Raw genomic sequence first — 26,046 nt, forward strand, 5'->3', positions numbered from 1 at the left:
CGACGGTAGCATTCCATGTAGATTTTCCTCGAATGTGGGGAGAGTTTTGGGGCGAGAGTTCGAGATGCACATATATTTCTAAGATGTGAAACAATCATTCCTGATTTCACCCACAATCTACTTCTCATTTTCTGATTGTGTCATTTTTCCGAGGACTTTCAATAGTTAGACTTTGACTAGATCACCCTTCAGCCTTGCAAATGTATGGAAATATCAATATTTTGTACAACTTAAGAACATAATAGGAGCAGGAGTCGGCCATCCGGCCCGTCGAGCCTGCTCCGCCATTCAATAAGATCATGGCTGATCTGATCATTGACTCAACTCCATCTACCTGCCTTTTCCCCCATATCCCTTAATTCTTTTTTTTAAACATATAAATCTATCTAACTGAACCGTAAATACGTTTAATGAAGTAGCCTCAACCGCTTCCCTGGGTAGAGAATTCCAGGTTCACTACTCTCTGAGGAAAAACAGTTTTTCCTCATCTCTGTCTTGAATCTACTCCCCTGATTCTTGAGGCTGCGTCCCCTAGTTCTGGTCTCACCTTGCAATTAAACGCACTGAAATAGAACGTTGCTGATTCATAGGCCATGAAGGCTTTAAGCTCCTGATTAGCTCGGAGCTCTTTAATTAGGTTTCAACTCATGAGCTCCGTTTCTCTTATCTCTCTTTAAAGTGCTTTTTCTTATCCTCAGTGAGGTCTCTGCCATGCATGTGTGGGAGAGATACGGGAAGCTAGAGACCACAATTATGTTGGCCGAACTGATAGCCCCTTCAATGCCACGTGACAGTCGATGGGCATTCCTGCTTTTTCGGAGAACTCTTCTGGCAAACAGCTGTTGTTCATGTGGCGGAGGGTAGTGGGGCTTTAAATCGTCAACGATTAGAGAATCAACTTGCCAACATGCGTGAGATCGTGCATTTCCAGATTGGCCAATGCGGAAACCAAGTCGGGAATAAGGTGAGTGAAGTGATTTCAGGATACCGTGGGGCTTTATTTTCCATGTGCGCGTTGGAATTGTGCTGCAGCAGCTCATTTGGACACCAGCCTCGTCCACATGAACAAGAACTGACCAACTGTTGGATCATTTCTCGGGGAGGACATCCATGCGAGGCAAACGGTCAATGGCTCGAGTCTCGAAGGTCCAGGCTGACACCACGGCACCTGCACTAGCTGTGGCACGACCTCCAAATGGGAAATTGAGCAAGCCACAATCAGCTGCAGATTGTAACAGTTCCCAAGGCCATTATTCCACCCTCAACTGAGAACGTGAACTGTTCATATTGACACCAGGGAGACGGGGTTGGGCATCTCGCTCTCATACTGAAAGTACACAAGGTAATGGTTTGTACAAATAAAATGCATTTGATTCTGAGGGGAAAAATATTAAAAGTGTTAAATCCCTTAATGTTGTAGTTTAGTCAAAACTAACGACGACTGAATTTTGATGGTGTATTGAATGAGCGGCAGTGTGTGGTGAGTCACACTGATGGGTGTGGGTGATTTCTCCGAAATGGCTGTCAGCCTTGTTTATGCGTCCTCACATTATTCCAACCCATCTCCCAGCCACAAAGAGAACAGTGACCAGCCTCCATTAGCAAATGGATAGATTCACCACGTCGTTTCAACTAGCTGGAGTGCTCACAGACATCTTCAACCTCGCAAGCGCAATACAAAAGTCTGCAGACACTATGAGAGTTAAAAAACACTGGAGGAATTCAGCCAGTCTCGCAGCATCCGTAGGAGGTAAAGAGATATTCTCGACATTTTGGGCCTGAGCTCCTCCAGCGTTTCTGTGTTTTTATTACCTTCAATCTCTCATTGCTGCAGTCGAAGGTTCCCATCTGGTTCTAATGGGCATCGATCATTCCGGTGCCCAAGAGCAGAGTTACCTGCCTCCATGACTGTCGCCCAATAGCACTCGCATCTACCGTGATGAACAAGACTTGGACCCTCTTTGCCTATTGTCACAATCACTCTGCAGCAGATACAATCTCTCTGGCTCTCCACTCAGCCGTGGATCACCTCGACGACAGAAATATGTACGTCAGGCAGCTTTTTAAAACTGATTACAGCTCAGCTTCCAACACCATCATCCCCTCAGTACTGGTCAGCAAGCTCCAAAACCTGGGCCTCTAACTGATCCTCAACTTCCTCATCACAAGACCACAATTAGTGTGAATTGGTAACGTCTCCTCACTGACAATCCACATCCCGTATATACTCATGTAATAGTCAACTCCCTCCCACCACCTTTTTGGCCCAAAAATGGTGTTTTCTGTAATACCCTCGGAAAAGTCGACCCTTCCTATTTTTGTGCCTCAACTGGCCACCCATCCAAGCTCCTGATGCCCCAACCTTCCATCCGCCCGAGCTCCTGACACCCCAACTGTAGATCTTCACCCAGCTACCCGCCCACCGGATCTCCTAATGCTCCAACCATGGACCCTCATCCTGCTTCCTGCCCACCGGAGCTCCCGATGCCCCAACCATGGAGCCTTACTCCAGCACCAGAGTGCCCCAACCGTGGATCTTGACTCTAGAGTTCCTGATGCCCTGGCCACAAACTCTCTCCTACACCTCAGCCGCCCGTCCATCGCACACCCAGCGCCCCAACTGCAGATCCTCACCTCAGCCTCCTGCCGAAGCTCCCACCACCTCGACCACGAACCCTCATCTCGGCCACTCACCCATTCAAGTTTCCAGTGCCCCAACCATAAACTCTCAGGTGGACAAGGGAGTGTATGGCAAGCTTACCTTAATCGAGTGGGGTATTGAGTATCAAAGTTGGGACTTCATGATTCAGTCGCCCAAGGTGCTGGTGAGACCACATTTGGAGTACTGTGTGCAGTTCTAGTTACCCAGCTATAGGGAGGATAGGAATAAATTGGAGGGAACTAGAGAAGATTCACCAGTGCATTTCAAGGATTAGAGGGAGAGTTGCACTGGGAGGTTTGATAGGCTGAGTCTCTATTCCTTGGGGCATAGTAGACTGCAGGGTAACCTCGCTAAAGTTTATGAAGTCACATGGCTCATCTTTTCCCCCCAGAATAATTATTCTAGACCAAAAGGGCATGGATTAACACAAGGTGAGAGATTGAAGAGGAAACAAAGAGGCAATAGTTTCACACAGGTGATCCATATCTGGAATTACCTTCCAAAGGAAGCTATCCAGTCAGATTCAATTACTCCAAAAGACATTTAGACTGATGTGTAGGGAGGGGTGGAAGGATATCGACCAATTGCAGCCAGAATGCCAACTTGATTAGCATGGATAAGTTGGGTTGAAGGGCCTGTTCCATGCACAGGACCACTGCCATTTCCCATTCCCCTTCAAGCTGCATACCACCCTGATTTCATCACCATCAGGTGCAAATCCTCCAAGCCCAACTTCACAGCGCCAAGAACACCATCACCACAGGGACTACACTAGTTCAAGGAGGCCTGCTCAGGGCCAATCAAGGACAGACAATACATGCTGCATGGTAATATAAAACTATTACAATTTGTCTCAGTCCATCTGATGGTACATATTTATGGTATGCCTGTTAATCTTAACAGTTCTGGGAAGTAATTAGTGAAGAACATGGAATTAACTCCAAAGGGAATTACACTGGAGATTCAGACATCCAACTTGAGAGGGTTAACGTATACTTCAATGAAGCACATGGTAAGAAAAACCACTTACAAAAGGAGTTAACTCACTGTTGTCATAGTTGCATGTAAGGCCATTTAATCAAAGTTGTTTTGTGGGAAACTAAAACTCTGTCAAGTTCCAAAACATGTGGAGAATTGAGGAACAAGCTGCAATTATGAATCCTATTCAGAACTCTATTTTCAAAAACAGGTACATTAAATATTTTTAATATATCCTGGGAAATTAGGTAGTCGTTTGCTGGCCTCGTCACCAATGGAATTAAAGATGATCTTTGCAGTCCATTGGCAGTAAGATTAATGTTTTGGCTTTTGGTCTACTTCCCAATGTGCAAGTGTGAAAGTTATAGAAATTGGGTTGCAATCTTGTCCAACAGAAGATGTGTGCTTCACTGATTAGGGCAGTGTAGAGTTTGTCGAAAGAATCAAAGGCTTGCTGATCTAAACCAAGGCTTTTATTAACTAGAAGACTGGAGCGTATCACATGTAGGTCAACCAGTCCAGAATGACCTGGTCTGGCTTGGAGCAACCCTTTAAGACCTCCCAGTAGGCGTGGCTACACTCTCAGTCAATCACAGTCATCCTACACTACAATCTGTACATATACACATTGGTGATAGAATCTGTACTATCACAGGCAGAACTTTGAACTCAATGTGACAATGTAGGTGAAGTTTTCTTCTTTGCTTAACCAATAGGTTAAATTGAATAGGATTCAATTGAATTGAATGGTCAACTGGGATGTTAAAAGGGAATTTATACTGAAATCAACACTTCTGAGGATGTTTAACAGGACAATGTCAGGCATGCTTTCACCCAAATCAAATCTGTTCTAAATCTGAAAGTGTTTGATGGGAGAGTGGAATGGAGTCATTGCAGTATCCAGTCTCTGCCATATCAGCCTGGAAGCATCAAAGGCTTTCACAGTGCAGAGAATTGTGAAATAGATGTATGGCATTAACATTATTCACCTTGATAAGCTTTCAAACTAGTGCACTGTAAAAATAAGTCATGTACCTTTTCCTTCAGGAAACAAGTATGTGCCCAGGGCAATACTGGTGGATTTGGAGCCTGGAACAATGGACAGCATTCGAAGTGGTCACATTGGACAGCTCTTCAGACCAGATAACTTCATCTATGGTACAACTTTATCTCAAAGAGCAAACAAATGGACTTTGAATTGAAATATTTTCAACATCTTTTTTATTAAAAAACTTAAAAGTCGATCAATTTTAGGTTTGGCTGTTCGTCCACATTTTGGATGTGCACTCCGCTTGTTGGGTCATGAAGCAAGATCATTGAGGAATCTTGGGTCACTCTTGTGAAGTATTCGTGAAAAACCAAAAAGAAAATGTGTACAGCAGTCTTACCTAGCAGATATTTGTTATAAGAGTTTATCAGTGAATTTTTACAGCAGGAATATTATGGGTTACGGGGAAAAAGGCAGATAAATTGGAGCTGAGCCAAGAACCAGATCAGCCATTAAATTTTAAATTAGACCACAGTAACAGGCCTTTCTGGCCTTTCCTGGGGTTAATAGATTAATTGGGTCTCATCAGGCAGCACAGGCTTGTGGACAAGAAGGGCTGGGTACCGTGCTGTATCTTAATATTTTTAAATCATTAAATGACAAAGTAGACTCAACAGGCTAAAAGACCAAGTCCTATTCCTCATGTCTTCTAAAGGGTAACAGATATACCCAAGTGAACTCCACTTCGTGGTCTACAAGACATGCTAATAGTTCATACTGCATAAGACAGAGTCAAAAACAGGCACAGCAGCAGTTGCAACTCTGCACCGTGTTTGTGGATTCTCCTGGCATATCAGTAAAAGATTAGAACAGACCTGAACGAAGGTACAGTAATTAACAAATTGATAGAGAAACTCAGCAGGTCAGACAGCATCCATAGAAGGCAATTATTAAGGGAACTGTGTGAAAATTCCCATTACACATCCTGCTCACAGTCCATTTGTGTCAGATCCTTTTGAGAAAAATCACAACTGGCCTCTTTTCTCTCTTCCTTCCTTCCCTTCACACCCGGCTGCAGGAAACTCAGGTGCTGGGAACAACTGGGCGAAAGGTCATTACACAGAAGGTGCGGAGCTGGTGGAAAACGTGCTGGACGTCATGCGGCACGAGTGTGAGAGCTGTGACTGCCTCCAGGGCTTCCAGCTCACCCACTCGCTGGGTGGGGGCACGGGCTCAGGCATGGGCACTCTCATCATGAGCAAAATCCGGGAGGAATACCCCGACCGAATTATGAACAGCTTCAGCGTGATGCCTTCGCCCAAGGTCTCCGACACAGTGGTTGAACCGTACAATGCCACCTTGTCTGTCCATCAGCTGATCGAGAACACAGATGCAACCTTCTGCATCGACAACGAGGCTCTGTATGACATTTGCTTCCGGACCTTGAAGTTAGCCACACCGACCTACGGTGACCTGAACCACCTGGTCTCCATGACCATGAGCGGCGTCACCACCTCGCTGCGTTTCCCTGGTCAACTCAACGCAGACCTTAGGAAGCTGGCGGTCAACATGATCCCTTTCCCACGCCTGCATTTCTTCATGCCTGGATTTGCACCACTGACAGCCCGCGGGAGCCGGCAGTACTGCTCGCTAACTGTGCCAGAGCTCACTCAGCAGATGTTCGACCCTCGGAACATGATGGCAGCCTGTGACCCACGCCATGGAAAATACATGACTGTGGCAGGAATCTTCAGAGGCAGGATGTCCACCAAGGAAGTGGATGAGCAGATGTTGGGTGTGCAAACCAAGAACAGTAACCATTTTGTGGACTGGATCCCCAACAATGTCAAAGTAGCCGTGTGTGACATCCCACCGCGCGGACTCAAAATGTCTTCCACCTTCATCGGGAACAACACTGCAATCCAGGAGCTCTTCCGGCGCATCACTGAGCAGTTCTCAGTCATGTTCAGAAGGAAGGCTTTTCTCCACTGGTACACGGGGGAAGGGATGGATGAGATGGAGTTCACAGAAGCCGAATGCAACACCAACGATTTGGTGTCTGAGTATCAACAGTACCAAGATGCGACTACGGAGATTGATGATGAAGAGTATGAAATGGAAGATGACTCAGTGAAAATTTGAGTAATTGGGAAAACTTTTCACAGGGAAAATTAATGTAACAATGCAACACCCTAAGTAACAACAATTCTTATTCTAATTGGACATACTAGAGAAGAACTTTATTGGCCTGGAAACTAATTGAAATCTCAGAGCAACTCCTCCTCATATTCATGAATTTACACTTGACCCTTCCATCATTCTCAGATTATTCTAAAAAAATAGGCAATCAATCGATTGCTTCGACCAGATTTTGTGAATATCAAGGAATAGTGATATCTAACCATGCTCCCATATTTTTGAATTTTCTTGACTCTCCTTTTTTAAAGAGGCACTAGCATTTTAATTCTATCTTACTTTCAGATAATGATTTTTTGAAATTTATGGAAGACCAAATTAAATTTTTCTTTAATACAAATTCTTCAACAGTTTCTAACTTCATTGTCTGGGACAATATGAAAGCACATCTTAGAGGACAAATGATCTCTTATAGAGCTAATATAAAGACTAATAAGGAAAGATTAAATTTAATCAATCAGACTAAACAAAATGACACAGTATACTCAAGTTGAAAACCCTGAATTACATTAAAAAAAAGTTTAACTTGAGACTAAATTTGATCTCCTTTCTACTTATCCCACTGAACAGCGACTGCTGAGGAGTAAAAGTCAATTTTACATTCATGGTGAAAAATCCAGTAAGCTTTTGGCCAACCAATTGAAAAGAATGGCTGCCAAGAGACAAATTACTAAGATTCAGATGGACGATGGTATGGACACTACATATCATCCTAAAATTAATGATTCCTTTAGAGAATTTTGCTCCAGATTGTATATTTGTGAATCTAATAATGATAACAGCTTAATTATAGGCTTTTTAGACCATCTAAATTTTCCTATGCTCTCTCAGAATAAACATACAAGTTTGGAGGCACCCATTTCCCTGACAGGAAATAGTTCTTGCGATTTCTTCTTTACACTCAGGTAAATTACCTCGTTGAAACTTTTAAATCTTTTTTTAAATTGCTTATGCCCCAACCAAGCTCTGTGCTTTATGCCTCGTTTAAACAAGGGAATCTTCCACCATCCTTTATTGAAGCTAGTATTTCTTTTATTCTGAAAAAGGGAAAGGATTCACTTGAATTTGCTTCTTTTAGGCCTAGTTCTTTACTTAGTTATTGTGAAATATAAAGTGTTCACAATCACTACTCTGGAGACAAAGTCTTGGAGAACAGGTTCAGCTTTATTTCGAGTCTGCAGAGTCGGGTGTCCCTGGTCTGGAGACACACTCCAGAGGTTCAGAATCATCACTCCTTTGTACAATCCCACACTCAACATCACCCCACCTTTATTTACCTTCTTCCAATCAGAATCCCAATACATGATAACATTCTCCTTCTCCCTTCCATCAATCCAGATATCACTCAATTCCTCCCTCTTCACACATCGCATGTTATATTAATTAGTTCATTCCTTCCTTAGGGGCATCTAAGTTAATATTCATGTCTCTATTAAGCAAGCACAGTACTAGCTATAGACTACCTTAGGTCACTGTACCAGCCTGAACCAGATCCTTGCATCCTTGGGGCTCGAGATAAGAAGGGGCCCACTAGCTAGTACTGTCTACTCTCAAGCTCTAATCTACATACTTTGCATTCCATCACTTTTCACAGAATGGTGCAAGTTTAATCACTTTCAACCATTTTTCACAGTTATGAAGATCTTGGCTAAAGTACTGGCCCACAGATTGGAAAATATTTTACCATCAATCATTTCTGAATATCAAACTAGCTTTATTAAAAAGTTATTCTTATTTTAATATAGTTTATTGAATATTTTATATTATCCTCTACTTCTGTCTCTGAATGTATTCTTTCTTTTAATGCAGAGAAAGCTTTTGATCAGGTGGAATGGGATTATTTATTTGCAACCCTGGAAAAATTATATTTTGGACCATGTTTTATTAAATGGATTAACCTACTGATCCAATTCTTATTAATATTAAACAATCAAAATCTTTTAATATTCAACAGGGTACTCACCAAGGCTACCCTTCAAGTCCATAACTTTTTGATTTGGTATTAGAACCATTATCAATTGTCCTTCAGAAACATAAGAGGTTTTACGGGGATTTACAGGAAGGACATTGAACACATCTCCTTATATGCCTTTTGTATCTAATCCTGTTTCTTTACCAAGCATATTATCTTTGTTATCTCAAGTTAGCCAATTTTCAGCATACAACTTGAATATGCACAAGAGTGAACTTTTACCTCTAAATAGTCCTATACCAAGGTATTTTAAGATTGTGAAGGATCAATTTACTTGTCTTGGTATTACAATTACTTGGAGTTATTAACATATTTTTAAGGAAAATGTTTCTATTTATTTAATCATGTCAAATTATTCCTGTTGAGATGGTCACCTTTATCTATTTCCATGATTAACCACAACAATTCTATTAAAATGAACATTTTACCTAAATTTTCGTAGTTTTCCAATCTATACCAATTTTCATTCCCAGTTCTTTTTTCGATTCACTTGCATCTTGTATATGGCAAGGGCAACACCCCCATTTAAATAAAGTTCCTCTTCAAAAAGCAAAAAGGAACGGAGGTTTGGTGTTTCCTAATTTTAGATTTTTATTACTGGGCAGTTGATATACGCAATTGATCCTTTTGCTATTCGTGTTGACCCCTCCACATGGAAAGAAATAGAACTTAATTTCGTTAAGAACACTTCCTTGTTGGAGGAGTCACGTGATGGAGTAGTGGCCGGACGGTGAACTCCAGCCCTCTCCAGAAAAGTCGGGAAAAACAAGAGAAAATACAAAGGCACAGAAATACAAGTTAAAGAAAAGTGAGTATAAAGGTGGAAAGAAGATGGAGACAAAAGGAGAAAAATCAAAATCAACAGAAAGAAGAGAGGAAGAGAAGACAACGGAGGAAAAAGGTGAAGGCCTTACCTGTCCGAAGAGGCCCGCTGTGGAGAGAGGACCCCACTACCTCAGGTCGGTAGAAAGAGAACTACAACAATGGCTCACAGAGCCGAGTAAAAGTGCGCAACCGCGCATGAAAAAAAACACACCGACGGGAGGGGGGACCAGCGGGGGAGTCGATCTCCACAGCCGGCAACGACAGCTGCAGAACACCTGCAGCAAGAAGAGACCACAGAAGACAATGGAAACAAGAAAGAAGAGGAGGAAAGGGCAGCAAAGAAACAAGATGGTCAACCTAGAGGAAGAAGAAGAGGAAGAATACAGTGAAATAGATAAAGGGAAAGGCAAGGTAAAGGATATACTTGCTCTTGTTAGAGGATATATGGAGTCATTTAAAGAATGGCAAACACAGGAATTCAATGATTTAAGAAGAAGAATAAACAACACAGAAAAGAAAATAAATAAAATGGATAAGACCTTAACAGAAATGGGGAAAAAAATGGACAAGATGGAAGAACGGGCAATAGCAGCAGAAATGGAGGTAGAAGACTTAAAAAAGAAATTGGAGGATTCTAATAAAAAAACTAAAGAGACACAAGAATTACTAGCCCAAAAAATAGATATAATGGAAAATTATAACAGAAGAAATAACATAAAGATAGTGGGCCTTAAGGAAGATGTAGAAGGCAAGAATATGAGGGAGTTTATAAAAGAATGGATCCCTAAGGCCCTAGGATGTCCAGAACTACAGCAAGAAATGGAAATAGAAAGGGCACATAGAGCATTGGCCCCTAAACCACAACCACAACAAAAACCAAGATCTATTGTAGTAAAATTCCTAAGATATACTACAAGAGAAAAGGTACTGGAGAAGACAATGGAAAAAGTAAGAGTGGGCAACAAACCACTGGAGTATAAAGGGCAAAAAATCTTCATTTATCCAGATATAAGCTTTTAACTCCTAAAGAAGAGAAAAGAGTTCAATGCAGCAAAAGCGATTTTATGGAAGAAAGGATATAAATTTACACTGAAGCATCCTGCGGTATTGAAAATATTTATTCCAGGACAACAAAACAGACTATTCTCGGATCCAGAAGAAGCACGAAAATTTGCAGAACAATTACAAAAATAGACTGAGGGATGAAGACGGGTAATGAGAGCAAAAATCATCACGATTGATATGTATGTGGGTAAAGACAAGAATAGACTGAGGGATGAAGACGGGTAAGGAGGGTAAAAATGACCACGATTGATATGTATGCGGGTAAAGAGGTATAAGAGTGAATAGAGACAATGGGCATATGTGAAAGTATCTGTAATTAGAGGAAAACATAGAGAGTATAGACAAGAATTAATAAGGGAAGGTAATGGAATAGAGAGAATAAGGAGGGAATTAAAAGAGTGACCTTTGTGACATATAAAAAGCGAAATCTTTTCTGGGGGGGGCTGGGTGGGGGAAAAGAGCGGTCACTGCAAAATCAGTTGACGCTTGCGAGTGGATTCGCAAATCCAAATGGAGAGGGGAGATGTGGTTGTCCGACAAGGGATAAAGGGCAACTCAGGAGGGGAAGGGGAGATTGGGGATAAAGAAGATAGAAATAGGAGAATAAGGAAAATGTTGGATGTTGTAGGAATGTTGTCTGGTAAAGAGTTGAAAATAAGAAAACAGAAATGGAAAAGGAGGAAAGGTAATGATGGAAAAACAGAAAGAGAAGATAAACAAAATATAAAATGGCTACGCTGAACTATATGACTCTAAATATTAATGGAATACATAACCAAATTAAAAGGAAGAAACTACTAAATTTACTGAAAAAGGAAAAAAATAGATGTAGCATTTGTCCAAGAAACACACTTAACTGAATTGGAGCACAAGAAATTAAAGAGAGATTGGGTAGGACATGTAACAGCAGCATCGTATAATTCAAAAGCAAGAGGAGTGGCTATATTAATTAGCAAAAATGTGCCATTTAAAATAGAAGAGGAATTAATAGATCCAGCAGGGAGATATGTTATGATAAAATGTCAGATATATTCAGAGCTTTGGAATCTACTTAATATATATTCACCTAACGAAGAAGATCAAAAGTTTATGCAAGATATCTTTTTGAAGGTAGCTAATACGCAAGGGAACATACTAATAGGAGGGGATTTCAATCTGAATTTGGATCCAAATATGGATAAAACGGGGAAAAAAATTAACAGGAAGAACAAAGTAACCAAATTTATAATTAAATCAATGCAAGAAATGAAACTTGTGGACATATGGAGGAAACAAAACCCAAAAGAAAAGGAATACTCATACTACTCGACTAGACATAAAACATACTCAAGGATAGACCTATTCCTGTTATCAGCCCACATTCAAGGGAGAGTTAGGAAAACGGAATATAAAGCTAGACTATTATCGGACCACTCACCCCTGTTATTGGCAATAGAGCTAGAGGACATCCCTCCAAGAATGTATAGATGGAGATTAAACCCCATGCTACTTAAAAGACAGGATTTTAGAGAATTTATTGAAAAACAATTAAAAATGTACTTTGAAGTAAATACGGAATCAGTGGAAGATAAGTTTATACTATGGGACGCAATGAAAGCATTCATTAGAGGGCAAATAATAAGTTATGCAACCAAGATGAAGAAGGACTATAATCAGGAAACAGAGCAGTTGGAAAGGGAAATAATAAACATAGAAAAAAAATTAGCAATAAAGGAAGATACAACCAAAAGAAGAGAATTGGCGGATAAAAAAATAAAATATGAAACATTACAAACATATAAGGTGGAGAAGAATATAATGAAGACAAAACAGAAATATTATGAACTAGGGGAAAAAACACACAAAATCCTAGCATGGCAGCTTAAGACAGAGCAAACTAAGAAAATGGTATTGGCAACAAGGAAAAAAGACAAACAAATTACATATAATCCAAAAGAAATTAAGGAAAACTTCAGAGAATTCTATGAACAATTATACCGAACCGAAAACGAAGGGAAAGAAGGGAAAATAGATGAATTTTTGACTAAAATTGAACTACCAAACCTACAAATAGAGGAACAAAATAAATTAACAGAACCATTTGGAACAGTAGAAATACAAGAGATAATAAAAAAATTACCAAATAATAAGACACCAGGAGAGGATGGACTCCCAATAGAATTCTACAAAACATTTAAAGACCTAATAATACCGTCCCTCCTGGATGTAATCAACCAGATTGATGAGACACAAAACTTACCAGATTCATGTAAAACAGCAATAATTACAGTGATACTAAAACAAGGGAAAGATCCACTCTCACCAGCGTCATATAGACCAATATCTCTGCTAAACACAGATTATAAGATAATAGCTAAACTATTAGCGAACAGATTAGCAGAACAGGTACCGAAAATGGTAAATTTAGACCAAACTGGATTTATCAAAAAAAGACGCACAACAGACAATATTTGTAAATTTATTAACTTAATTCATGCAGTAGAAGGAAATAAAGCACCGGCAGTAGCAGTTGCTTTAGACGCAGAGAAGGCCTTCGACAGAGTAGAATGGAATTACTTGTTCAAAGTATTGCAAAAATTCAGTTTACCGGAGAAGTATATTAATTGGATTAAAGCATTATATAAGGGACCGTTAGCGAAAGTGACAGTAAATGGACATGTATCAAAGCAATTTAACTTAAGCAGGTCAACGCGGCAGGGATGCCCACTATCACCATTATTGTTTGCGCTAGCTATAGAACCACTAGCAGAATCGATAAGAAGAGATAATAATATAAAAGGAATAAAAATAAAAGACGGGGAATATAAAATCAGTCTGTTTGCGGATGATGTGATAGTGTACTTAACAGAACCAGAACTATCAATAAAAGAACTATATAAGAAATTGAAGGAATATGGAGAAGTGTCGGGATACAAGATAAACGTAAATAAAAGTGAAGCAATGCCTATGAATAACGCGGATTTCTCAAAATTTAAGGAGGAATCCCCATTCAGATGGCAAACGCAGGCAATAAGATACCTAGGTGTGCAAATAAACAAAAATCTAGGCCAATTATATAAACTCAATTACAATCCACTAATGAAAAAATTACAGGACGATTTAGAGCATTGGAAAGAGCTACCACTAACACTGATAGGAAGGATAAACTGTATTAAAATGAACATTTTTCCAAGGATACTATACTTATTTCAGGCATTGCCAATACAACTGACAGAAAAATTCTTCAAAGAGTTAAAGAAAATAATAAGGAGATTTTTATGGAGAGGGGGGAAACCGAGGATAGCACTAGATAAATTAACAGAATGGTATAAACAAGGAGGCTTACAATTGCCAAACTTCAAAAATTATTATAGAGCCGCACAATTAAGGTACCTATCAGATTTTTATCAAACAAGGGAAAAACCAGACTGGACGAGACTAGAATTAGATAAAATAGGGGAAAAGATACCTGAACACATATTATATAAATGGGACGAAAAATTGGTACAACATAGAACTTCTCCAGTATTACACCATCTCCTCAATATATGGAAGAAGATTCATGTAGAAAGAAATAAAATAAATTACCAAATACCAAAACTAATATTGACGCAAAATAAGCTACTCCCTTTTACAATAGACAACCTTGCCTTTAGAAAATGGGAAAAAAAAGGGATTAAAAGAATAGAAAATTGTTTTTCAGGAAGTAGATTCTTATCCTTTGAACAAATGAGAGATAAGTACAATATAACTGGAGATACAGCGCTGGCATATTACCAACTGAGATCCTACTTGAAAGATAAATTAGGAAGCAACTTGAGTTTACCAGAGGGAAGTAACCTTGAATATGTGATTACAGATACAATGTTAATCAAAAGATTTATAAAAAATATGTATATTAAACTGCAAGAAAAGGAAAATGAGGAAACAAATGGTAAAACTAAACAAAAATGGGAACAAGATTTAAATATAAAGATAAAAAAGGAAACATGGGAGAAGTTATGCTCTGGAACGATGAGAAATACAATAAATACGAGGCTGCGTATGATACAATATAATTGGTTACACAGACTATACATTACACCGCAAAAGTTAAATAAATGGAACCCAACAGTATCTGATAGATGTTTTCGATGTAAAAAAGAAAGGGGAACAACAATTCATGCAATCTGGACATGTGAGAGAGTAGAAAAATTTTGGGATGATCTCAATCAGATATTAAATAAAATAACAGAAAACAATATACCAAAGAATCCAGAGATCTTTCTCCTAAGTAACATAAAAAATAAAGAATTTGGAATTGACTTGGAAGATGCACAAAAAAGATTTGTCAAGATAGCCCTAGCCGTAGCAAAAAAATGTATTATGTCAACCTGGAAATTGGAAGATAATTTGAAAATACAACAATGGTATATAGAAATGAATAAATGTATTCCATTAGAAAAAATAACATATAGTTTAAGAAATAATATTGAAATATTCGAACAAGTATGGGAGCCTTACATTAAATACAATAGCGAAAACCTACCGGGAACAAACATTACCTAAGTTGATGGAAGGAGAAGAAAAGAAAAGAATGGACTCAGTAGAATTTCTGGTGTATTTTTGTTGAATGACAACATTGTCTAACTGAATTAATGCAACCTAGATTGTATACCTAAAATGGATGAGGGGGGGGGGGGTGGGGGGGTGGCTTGGGAGGAGGGAGGGGGGAGGGAGAAAAAGTCACTGTAAATGTGTGGAAAAGAAAAAGTGTATATCATGGCTATTGTGATTTATGGTGTGAAAAATAAAAAATTTAAAAAAAAAAAAAAAAACACTTCCTTGTTGGCAATTCTAGGGTCTTCCTTATCTTCTTCTTTATATAAACCCGATAATTAAACTTAGTTTGAGAATATGGGTACAATTTAGGTTTTTTTTTGGATTTCAGTTTTTCTTTTGCCAGCTCTATTATATCCAATCACCCTTTTCTATCTTTACAAGATACTACCTTCAATGTCTGCAAAAGATTGGTATTAAATGTTTTAAAAACCCTTTTTATTTGCAACAATTTTGCATCTTTTGAACAATGGGAGGTGACAATTATTTTACCCAAAACTCATTTTTTAAAGATATTTAGAAATTAAACTTTGTTCAATCTCAGATCCCTGATTTTCCTAGAATTCCTGAGCTGACCATTTCTGAGACCTTTTTTTGATCTACAATCTTTATCTCTCATTTATGATAATTTGGCTGATCTAAGGCTAGCTCCCCTAGTTAAAATCAAGAACACCTGGGAGCAGGATTCTGATCACGGGGGCTGCAAAGACTCCACGAGTCTGGGATATCCCCATCCGACAAACTTCTACATTCCAAGTCCCTACACCGTATATAGCATTCAATTTTCTTCCCATCTTCAGATATTTAAACATTTTTAGCATTCAAATTAAACATTTTTTTTTAAATGTGCTGATGGAAAGTGATGGCTTAATTATAACTAATGCTATTGAGAAGTTAAGAAGCAGCATAATGCCTTCAAGGGAAACTGTAAAAGCACATGGCAAAGGAACAGAGGGACGTGCAAATAAAGCCGATGAATGAAGAAGGCAGTTCATGTTTTGCCTTTGGTTGGCTTGTGGTGTAAATTCTTTGCCTCACCTCCATGCAATATGAATTTGAAAAGTGTTTCAATAATCCCATTGTACAAACTGTTGCTGGGGTTTTATTCAGGTCCTCATTCTTATTTTAAAGATAATTAATCATATCAATAAATGACTTACACTTTTTTAAAAAATATGCAAAGGCTAAACCAAATAATGAAGCATACATTTCATTCATAGGTCATTGGGTTTGTGCTTAAAAAGCTAATAATGCGACAGTCTGGACTCAGAAACCAGAATAAATAATTCAAGTCCATGGCAAACTAGGATTGTGAAATCATGGGCTTTTAAAAAAAAAAGTTGTAGATAATAAAAGTTCTGTATCAATAATAGATCAGAAATAACCAGCTGGAAAACAGCCCGAATCAACTGACAGTCCGTTTCACACCAATGTGGTCGACGGCTTACCTCAGGATAAAAGTGACCTAGCAAGCCATTCAATCAGGAACTATTTACCAAAGAGTTCAAGAGACCCAGCACCATCATTTCAGGAAGCAGGAGCAAACCATCGGCCATGAATGACACCTTGTTGACTTTGCATGAACCAGCACAGAAACAGGCCCCCCTGGTCTGTGCTGAACCATTTTTCCCCCACTAGTCCCACTGACCTGCACCTAGTCCATAGCCATCCATACCTCTCTCATCCAATTACCTGTCCAAATTCTTCTTAAATGTTAAAATTGAGCCCACATTCACCACCTCAGTTGGCAGCTCGTTTCACCCTCCCATCACTCTCTGTGTGAAGAAGTTCCCCCTAAACTTTCCCCTTTCACTCTTAACCCATGTCCTCTGGTTCCTATCTCACCTACCTTCAGTGGAAAAAACTTTATCTACATTTACTCTGTCTATTCCCCCTCAAAATTTTAAATGATCAAATCTACACTCTTCTACACTCGAGAATAAAGTCCTAACCTCTAACATTTCCTTGTAACTCAGTTCCTGAAGTCTGGGCAACATCCTAGTAAATCTTTTCTGCACTCTTTCTATCTTATTGATATCTTTCCTGTAGTTAGGCGACTAAAACTGCACAGAATACTCCAAATTTGGCTTCACCAATGTGTTATACAACTTTACCATAAGATGTCAGCTCCCATACTCAATACTTGATTTACGAAGGCCAACATGCCAAAAGCTCTCTTTACAACCCCATCCACTTATGCCGTAACTTTCAGGGAATTATGTATCTGTATTTCCAGATTCCTCTGTTCTACTGCACTCCTCAGTGTGCTACATTCACCGTGCATGTCCTTTCTCGGTTTGTCCTTTCAAAATGCAACACTTCACACTTGTCTGCATTAAATTCCATCTGCCTGTTTGTGCAGATCCTCTGCAACCTTTGAAACCCTTCTTCCCTGTCCAAAATGGCTCCAATCTTATCAGTGTCATCTGCAAACTTGCTAATCCAATTTACCACATCATCGATATAGATGACAAACAACAATGGTCTTAGCACTGATTCCTGAGGCACATCACTAGTTACAGGCCTCCAGTCTGAGAAGCCAATTATCCACTACTACTCTCTGGGTTCTCCCATCCAGCCATTGTTGAATCCAGTTCACTACTTCACCATAAATACCTAGTATCTGAATCTTCTGACTACCTTCCCATGTGGGACCTTGTCATAGGCCTTACAAAAGTCCATGTAGACAACATCCAGAGTCTTTCCTTCATCAACTTTGCTGGTAACCTTCTCGAAAAACTACAAGATTGGTTAAACATGACCTACAACATACAAAACCATGTTGCCTATCCCTAATCAGTTCCACCTATTCATATAATTGTATATCTGATCTCTTAGAACACCTTCCAATAATTTGCCTACTACTGACATCAGTCTCACCAGCCTATAATTTCTAGGGTTATTTTTGGAGATTTAAAAAAAAGCAACAGAACAATGTGAAAATCCTCTGGCATCACACCCATAGCTAAGGACATTTTAAATATTTCTGACAGAGCCCCTGACCAGGTCCCAACCACTAGTTTGCCTTCAACCTGCTAGTTGCAAATAATGTGACCAGAGAGCTGTTAATACAACAGTAGCTGAAGGCAATCACTAGCTCAAATCCAGAAAAGAATGCAATGATGCAAGACTTGGAAGCAATGCATTAAATGTCACTGGATTACAGGCATTTAATTCTAGAAAAGTACATGCCATTTGAATGTCCATAAATAAATTCAAGAAATATCAATTGCAGGCTTCACATCAACAGAATCAGCTACTCTGGGTGTACTCATGTTAACCAAGCCTTGTGACCTTTGATTTTTGTTTCTTCCTAAACTACGTATAGAATTCCTACACCCTCCCTTCCCTCAAATGTCTTTTTTTGGAAGGGGGAAAACAACAGATAAATTGGTATCCCACTGCCCTGATATGACCAGTCCTTGGCAATAATGCCACAAAAATTAGAAAGCATCGTTAGTGCAGAATAGTGAGGAACAATTGGCAGAGATTCAACCAAAGTGCCCCAACATGCTATATAACGCTTAAGACAAGCAAAATAAACACAATTATCTGTTCAACGAGTGTTTAAATAATATCTGTATTTTGAATCTGCATTTGAACAATTTTGAGCAGTCTACAAATCTGTTCCAAATTCCAACTACGATTCCTCATCTTCAAACATTCAGGTCTTCAGATGCTCCTCAGATCCTGAATAAAATGGAAACAAGTAATAGAATATAATAAATAGTACAATATCAACTAATTGCTTCAAAATTGTTAATTTGATGGCTGATAGTTAAAGTTGCCACAAGATCAAGAGAAAATGTCATTGGGAAATTGTGGAAGTGATCAAAATTTAATGGAATTTTGTAAAAATATTGTGGCTTTAAAATGAGCAAAAACCTCAATCTTAAATCTAAACCAAGTATAAAGGAATGGATTGCAAGCTGGTCACTGTGGAATGGAAAACTAAATTAATGTGCATGGGATCCACAAGCAATGACTTACCTCTGAAGAATTACTGCAAAATACAGAGTATTTCATGGCAGTGAAATTTAATTGGAAGAGTCACCCCAAACTGATCAGGGGTTTATCTACCCATGGAACAAAGCTGCCACTTTCATTGTGCAAACCAAGGTAGAGCTTGCCCATCACCATCCCTCAAAGGCAGACTCTCCAAACAAGGCTGTGGATTGCTCAGGGATGGATTTGTTCTGGGCTCAGCAGTACTCTCAGCAAGGCATCAGTTTGTATAATGTAGCTAAGACCCTCCCTTTTTCGGACAAATTCCTTTACAGCCCTTCCCTGAGAACGTGTGCTGAATGCTGAATGTAACAAAATTGAGCAGAGTCAACATGGATTTATGAAGACAATCTAAAGTTATTTTTGGTATGAAGTTGTAACATGAAGGGTAGACAATGTGCAGTAGTCCTTTATCAAGATGGTACACATAGCAAATGGGATTAGGTGTAATGTGCCATCTTGAATTAAGCACTGGTTAACAAAACAGCCAGAATAAATGCTCAACTTCAGACCAGGAGGTTGTGACTAGTGGACTGTCACTGGGATCAATGGTGGGCTCTCAGCCATTCACATCTGTAACAGTGCATTAGGACTGGGGGCTCAGTATAATCTGCAGATAATACTCAACTGGGTAGCACTACGAATTGTAAGGAGAATGCAGAGGACTTCAGGAGTTATATAGATTAGCACAGTGAATCAGGGAAGTCATGGGAGGTGCAATCTGGAAAAATACAAAGCCATCCATTATGGGAGAAAAGTGGAGTTCTGGGGGACCTAGGTGGGCATGTATATACACACACACACACACACACACACACACACACACACACACACACACACACACACACACACACACACACACACACACACACACACACACACACACACACACACACACACCACTCAAAGTTAACATGCAGGGAAAGCAAGCAATTAGGAAATAAGTTAGTTTTTATTACAAGATCTCATCAGACAAGAGTTAAGACAACATCCACCTTTTTCTCGAGTCCCATAGGACATTGTGCACAAATAAGAGTCTTAGGATATACTTGCAACTGAGTGGGGAACATGCACTTTTCTCAGGGTTCAACAGAATAGATTCAAGGATGGCAGTTCACCCCCACCAACCGGGATGTCTAGAACCAGGATCACGTTTCTTCACTTTCTGAACATACACCCAATTGTGTATACAAACTGAAATGTTGAAATTGACAGGACAAGGTAAGAGTTAAACAAGGTCTGCAGATGCTAGGATCGAGTGCAATACACACCTGCTGGAGAAACTCAGCAGGTCACGCAGCACCCATGGAAAATAAAGGGTAACCAATGTTTCAGCCTGGGCCTTTCGTCAGGAAAGTACCAGAAGTTAAGGTTATTAAAAGCACAGAGTACTTGTACAAACACCGCTTCTTTAATATCCAAATATCAATCTGTTCTGACTGCATAAGGGGAGAAACTCCAAGTACTTCGAAAACATTAGTTAAATTCCTGCTGGAGCACGATGTGCCATTCTGGCAGCTCACCACAACCATATATAACCATATAACCATTTACAGAACGCAAACAGGCCATGTTGGCCTTTCGAGTCCGCACCGGTTCACTGATTTTGTGCGCCCTCTTCAGGCATTGGTCCCAGTAGATCTTCATTCAATAACGATGGGCATGTGTGAACCTTGAGGTCGGCTCACGAGCTTGGGCCCAGCACAGCCTCAGAACTTTGGTGGGCGCTGCCCGAGGCTCGAGAACTGGAGTCACTTCTGGTTGGGGGGGGGGGGGGGAGTGGGGTGTTGACCAACGTCTAATTGCTGGAGATGAGGGTCCTCGGAAGAGGATGCACAAACCAGTATAGGAGCACAACCAAGATTCATTGACAAGTCTGAAGGAAGCATTCTCCCTGGAGCAGAAAACATTTAGGAACATTCGAAATAATTTCATTTTTTCCCCCCCTCTGGAAGCAATTTCCCATGGTTAAAACATCATAATCACAAAAAGGGGTTAGTGCAACACTATTACAATGACAGCAGCCCAGGTTCAAATCTGTAAGTAGCTTACAGATCTGCATGGGTTTCCTCCGACCTTTGAAAACTGAGAGCGATAGAACAGCATGGGCTCGTGGACCACAAATTGACTGTATTTTGCTTGTGCAAAGCCATTGGGAATATTAAAGCCTCTCCACCTCCAAGCAGATCAGTACTTACAGGTTACTCTTTTGACTTGTTGACCTTTACATTGACATCTCCTGCTTTCTTGGCCTCTGCTTGGTACGGGGGTTTCAAAGCAGCCCGCACTGCGAGTGCGCAAATCCGAGAATAGCGAATGTAACTGGAAGAGAATAAAAACAAAAATAAAATAATCAAAGAATTCATTTGGCCGCTGGCTCAAATATAAAGGCCCAGCCATGGAAGTGGGAAGTCCAACAGAATGATAAAATATTAATTTTTCTGAACCTATCAAAAGGTTAGAACATTCAACACTTTGATCTCGTGTCATTTATACACAATAGGGGTAACACAACTGATAAAATTTATATGAAAAATCAAAAGCAATTCAATCCGAATCATTTAAGCGAGTAGCAATTTGTCATTGGAATTCAATAATGGCTTTGGTTGGAAGAGAGAATGTCTGAGAAGATCACTGGGGTCTCCCTTTATCCTAATGAATGCATTTACCAGAACCGTTACTTAAATAGGGCTCAAAGAATTCTTGAGGACTCCCTCCACCCACTACAATCAAGGACATGGTAGAGGAGCATGAAAAATCAGTTCTGCCAGGCTGGGAAATAGCTTCTTCCCATGCTGTGTGTCTAAATTTTTTTTTTTAATTATAAAAAAAATGAACGAACTTGAAATTGAATGACATGTTTGCATTAGAGGCAGTTTGGACAACATCAATGCTTGACTTATTTTGAGGAATAATTAAGTCAGTCCAGTATATACTCACTGAACTAAAGATGATTTTGTTGAATTCTGATTTCAATTGTAAATTTCCAAACATAAAAAGACAACCTTGTCTTTAGGTTGCTAATCACATCTCCAAGCAGATTTCTTCATTCCAAGAGGTGTTCGACTTGACCCTGCCATGCTCAACAAGTTACATTAACACTCTTGGCTGTGGCACAGTAGTAACAGCATCGACAATTGAGAAACTTCTAGATTAAAATCCTCGAGAAAAGAAATAATTCCATCTGACAATCCCAAAGGAATGCTGAGCCACTACAGATGACATGCTGAAAAGAACTTGGGAGGGTTTTAAAATGTGGAGTAAAAGAAGCATTTTAACCATCACAAACAGCCACCAAAACAATCCACAAAAAAGTTTTATATTAAGATAAACTCAGAGTTCTGCTCTCTCTGGCAGGCAACAATATCAAAATCCCATTGGAACATGTCAATCTGCACCTTCAAAAGCTACAAGGATGGGTAGAAGAGATTTAGTTGGAAACTAAATCCCAAAATATTCTTTAAACAACTCTTACCCCTCAACTCTGCTCTAGTTTCCACCCCCCATAGAATTTACTAGAACTATACTCACCCTAATAACGCACACAAGCAGAAGTGAGGGAGGCAGGGCCAGCTTGCTTGTGAAATTCACTCAAAAATGGGCCTACGAAACAGACATCGTGCGTGACTGCTTCAAGTGGCAGACTAGTCCATATTCAAGGATGCAGTCAGAAGCCTCAATGTGTAAAATACTCTAAGTGTGTCGAAGACTGTGAGACCAAGATGCCGATAAAGGTATTCCTCAATTCAGAAACTACTGATGAGCGGTGAAGCTGACCCATTGCTGACAGCCAGGTAAGAGGAAGTCAGGAGACCTGATCCTCCAGAAAAGATTCTATTACAATCTCTGCAAGGTCAGCAGGGAAGTCCAGAAATAATACTGCATCAAGCTCAAGCCCAGGAGAACATCATTGACACAAAGCGACTGTGGCCGGGCATGCCTGCTATCACAGTACAAAGCAAAGCCAGGCAGCAAAGCATGCAACACTCCCTGATGAGCTAGATACGTTCATGCTCATTGCAACCAGCAGGGAAGTGACACCCACATCAATTATCACAAGCTTTGCTGCATCCATGGTTCCGGCTGCTTTTCAACAGGTGAACTTGCAAAAAGCAACGAGCCCAGAACATATCCTAAGTCTATGCAAGTCAACTGATAGGCATATTTCACAAATATCTTTAATCTTTCCCTGCAACAGGTTGGAGATCCCACTGGCTTCAAGAAGGCCACAAACACAGACCTAAATGACTATCAACCTGTGACTCTTGATGTCCACCATCATGAGATGCTTTGAGGAGTCATGGCACACATCAACTACCCAACAACAAGGGGTCTTTAATGCTTGAAAATTTAGAATCAAAATCTTACTTCAAAAATCTGATCAAGTCTCCAAGCCAGGTTCAATGTGCCTACTGTTCAGACTCCATCTCCCCAGTCCTGGTACAACTACACTTTGAATACCAAGTCCACAGCAACCTCATTCCTTCAAATTCTGCACAATCACTGGACTCAGAAGTGTGACAGATATGTTATATTTTATATTGTACATAGATAAGTTTTATAGGAGATAAATTGTGGCAGGTTTTTTAGTGTAGGTCACATACAAACACTTCAAAACAGATTTCATTTAAAATGCCAGATCTCTGGTCAAGCCAGACAGTCCAAGCTCCAGGTGCCTTTTCACAAAATTTTGAAGGATGTCTATAAGGATAAACTCATAGGTGTTGACCAGTCAGAGTGGCCAGTCAGAGGGGTGCCGATCACATTCAGCCAATCAATAGCAGATTAGAGCATGGACCAATAGAAAAGCAAGTAGGTGTTAATCAGACATGCTGTGGAGTAATGGATTACTGCTTTGGAAAGCAACAGATGAACAAACTCAGAAGATTAGATCCAGAGCCACAGACTGTCCTGGTGCAGTTGGTTGTTCTAAGAGGGTCATGTGGTTTTCTCTGAGTGAGAGAGAGAGAGTTCAGTTCTACAGTTCAGCAGCAGCAGTTGGGACTGGAACAGGACAAGCTGGCAAACTTGTGGAAAAACCCCATTTTGAAGACTGGTTGTGAGTTCTTTAGTTCAGCCTGGTCAAAGCCCTTGTGGTTCATGCAAGAGATGGCTGGCTGCATAATGTTTCACTTGAAATAAAGGAAACAAAAAGGAACTCTGTGGAGACCTGAAAGAAAGAGGTTGATGGGGCAAGTTTTTTGATCTAAATGAATCAGTTGTGGACGTCCAACAAATCTCTCTCTCTGAACACTGTCAAGAACCTTCTTGAGAGGTAACCATTTACCTTTCAAAGCCTGGTGAATTTCATACATGTTAAATTCTGTGCACAGTATAAGAATTGCCTGATACCGGTGAACTCGGAGGAGTGATAAGTGAGATTGGACTGTGAATCAAAGAACTTTTCTGAACATTACATTACATACACACTCACATTACATACACGTGCACTTAGAATTAGAAGGGAGTTAAGTTAATAGCAATATTAAAATTTGATCCTGTTTTCATGTTTAAAGTTAATTTTAAAGTAAATTTAAAGTAACAAAAGTTAACTTTTGTTTAAGTAGCCATTTGTCTTGGTGAATTTCTATTGCTGCTGGATTTTGGAGTCCTCTGGGCCCATAACAGAAGCAACCACACCACCAATGCACCACAGTAGGCAGCAAGGAAGCCGCAGAGGCTGCCTCGTGAAATGCATTCAAGACAGACAGATGTAGATGGGGGAAAGTCAGGTAAATAGAGGCAGGGCTAGATGAACCATGATCTTATTGTATGGTGGCGAAGCTCAGGTGCCAGATGATCTGCTCCTGCATCTTTTGTTCTGACACAAAGCAGAGCAGCACCCCCATTATTTACCCTAACATGGTAATCAGGTGGCCAGCACACCATTGTAAAGTCTCTTCACTGATTCACGCAAATGCAAGTAAATCACGATGGTCGGCAGACACCGTGATTGGAGAAAGCTGGACGCTCTCAGCTGGTCGAACGTTGTCCTTCATATCGCAGAGGTAAAGAGAGCGAGCAGGTGAGTTTCTCCAGCATTCTCATTCCCCCCCCCCACCACCCCCTCATCCCCAGTTACCAGCACCCGGGGGAGCTGCACCGCCTCCCCCCCCCCCACCGCCACAGAACCCGGGGGAGCTGCACCCGGGGGAGATGCACCACCCCCCAACACCACACCCGGGGGAGCTGCACCCCCTCTCCCCCCCCCCCCCCACTTCCCCACCCCCCTCTCCCCCACCTCCCCACCCCCCTCTCCCCCACCTCCCCACCCCCCTCTCCCCCACCTCCCCACCCCCCTCTCCCCCACCTCCCCACCCCCCTCTCCCCCACCTCCCCACCCCCCTCTCCCCACCCCCCTCTCCCCCACCTCCCCACCCCCCTCTCCCCCACCTCCCCACCCCCCTCTCCCCCACCTCCCCACCCCCCTCTCCCCCACCTCCCCACCCCCCTCTCCCCCACCCCCCCACTGCTCCCCAGCCTGAGACGCTCCCTCATCGACCTGGAACTGAACGGGAATGCGGGACCTCTGGTGGGGGGCAGCCACGGTGGAAGCAAGCGTGGCCCGTCAGGATGAAGACGGAGAATGGCCAGTCACCGGAGCCCCCCGCGGCCCTACCTGAGCCCGAGGCCCGCGGCCCTACCTGAGCCCGAGGCCCGCGGCCCTACCTGAGCCCCGCTTGCCTCCAATACGCCACCATTTTCGCTCCGTTCCCCACAATGCCAGTCAGAGGGCCGCCGATCACAATCAGCCAATCAATAGCAGATTAGAGCATA

General features: G+C 40.8%; 2 protein-coding genes across 4 annotated transcripts; one reads left to right on the top strand and one right to left on the bottom strand.

Moving 5' to 3' along the window:
* Positions 1-798: 798 nt before the first annotated feature.
* On the top strand, positions 799-8,564 carry LOC138736035 (tubulin beta-3 chain-like). 3 transcript variants are annotated; one of them, XM_069884852.1, is made up of 4 exons: positions 799-964; positions 3,566-3,674; positions 4,688-4,798; positions 5,707-8,564. In XM_069884852.1, the coding sequence occupies exons 1-4, from the start codon at positions 908-910 to the stop codon at positions 6,768-6,770; spliced, it is 1,341 nt and encodes a 446-aa protein (XP_069740953.1). In that variant the 5' UTR covers positions 799-907; the 3' UTR covers positions 6,771-8,564. The 3 variants fall into 3 exon arrangements, with proteins under 3 accessions (XP_069740953.1, XP_069740952.1, XP_069740954.1); XM_069884851.1 differs by lacking the exon at positions 799-964 and adding an exon at positions 981-1,342; XM_069884853.1 differs by lacking the exon at positions 799-964 and adding an exon at positions 1,919-2,046.
* Positions 8,565-18,825: 10,261 nt separating this feature from the next.
* Positions 18,826-26,046, bottom strand: atp5f1e (ATP synthase F1 subunit epsilon). Its single transcript, XM_069884854.1, has 3 exons — positions 25,939-26,046; positions 21,468-21,591; positions 18,826-18,954 (listed from the first exon to the last, which is right to left on the bottom strand). Exons 1-2 carry the CDS (start codon positions 25,968-25,970, stop codon positions 21,471-21,473), a joined length of 153 nt encoding a protein of 50 aa, XP_069740955.1. The 5' UTR covers positions 25,971-26,046; the 3' UTR covers positions 18,826-18,954; positions 21,468-21,470.

Source organism: Narcine bancroftii, chromosome 6 (genome assembly GCF_036971445.1).
Source record: "Narcine bancroftii isolate sNarBan1 chromosome 6, sNarBan1.hap1, whole genome shotgun sequence".
NCBI classification, from domain to species: domain Eukaryota; kingdom Metazoa; phylum Chordata; class Chondrichthyes; order Torpediniformes; family Narcinidae; genus Narcine; species Narcine bancroftii.

Excerpts from the sequence above, each read along its gene's own strand:
- LOC138736035 (XM_069884852.1), top strand. The coding sequence starts at position 908 with ATGCGTGAGATCGTGCATTTCCAGATTGGCCAATGCGGAAACCAAGTC. Across the intron at positions 965-3,565 it reads GAAACCAAGTCGGGAATAAG|TTCTGGGAAGTAATTAGTGA; the intron begins GTGAGTGAAGTG and ends TAATCTTAACAG. Across the intron at positions 4,799-5,706 it reads ACCAGATAACTTCATCTATG|GAAACTCAGGTGCTGGGAAC; the intron begins GTACAACTTTAT and ends ACCCGGCTGCAG.
- atp5f1e (XM_069884854.1), bottom strand. The coding sequence starts at position 25,970 with ATGGTGGCGTATTGGAGGCAAGCGGGGCTCAG. Across the intron at positions 21,592-25,938 it reads TGGAGGCAAGCGGGGCTCAG|TTACATTCGCTATTCTCGGA; the intron begins GTAGGGCCGCGG and ends ATTCTCTTCCAG.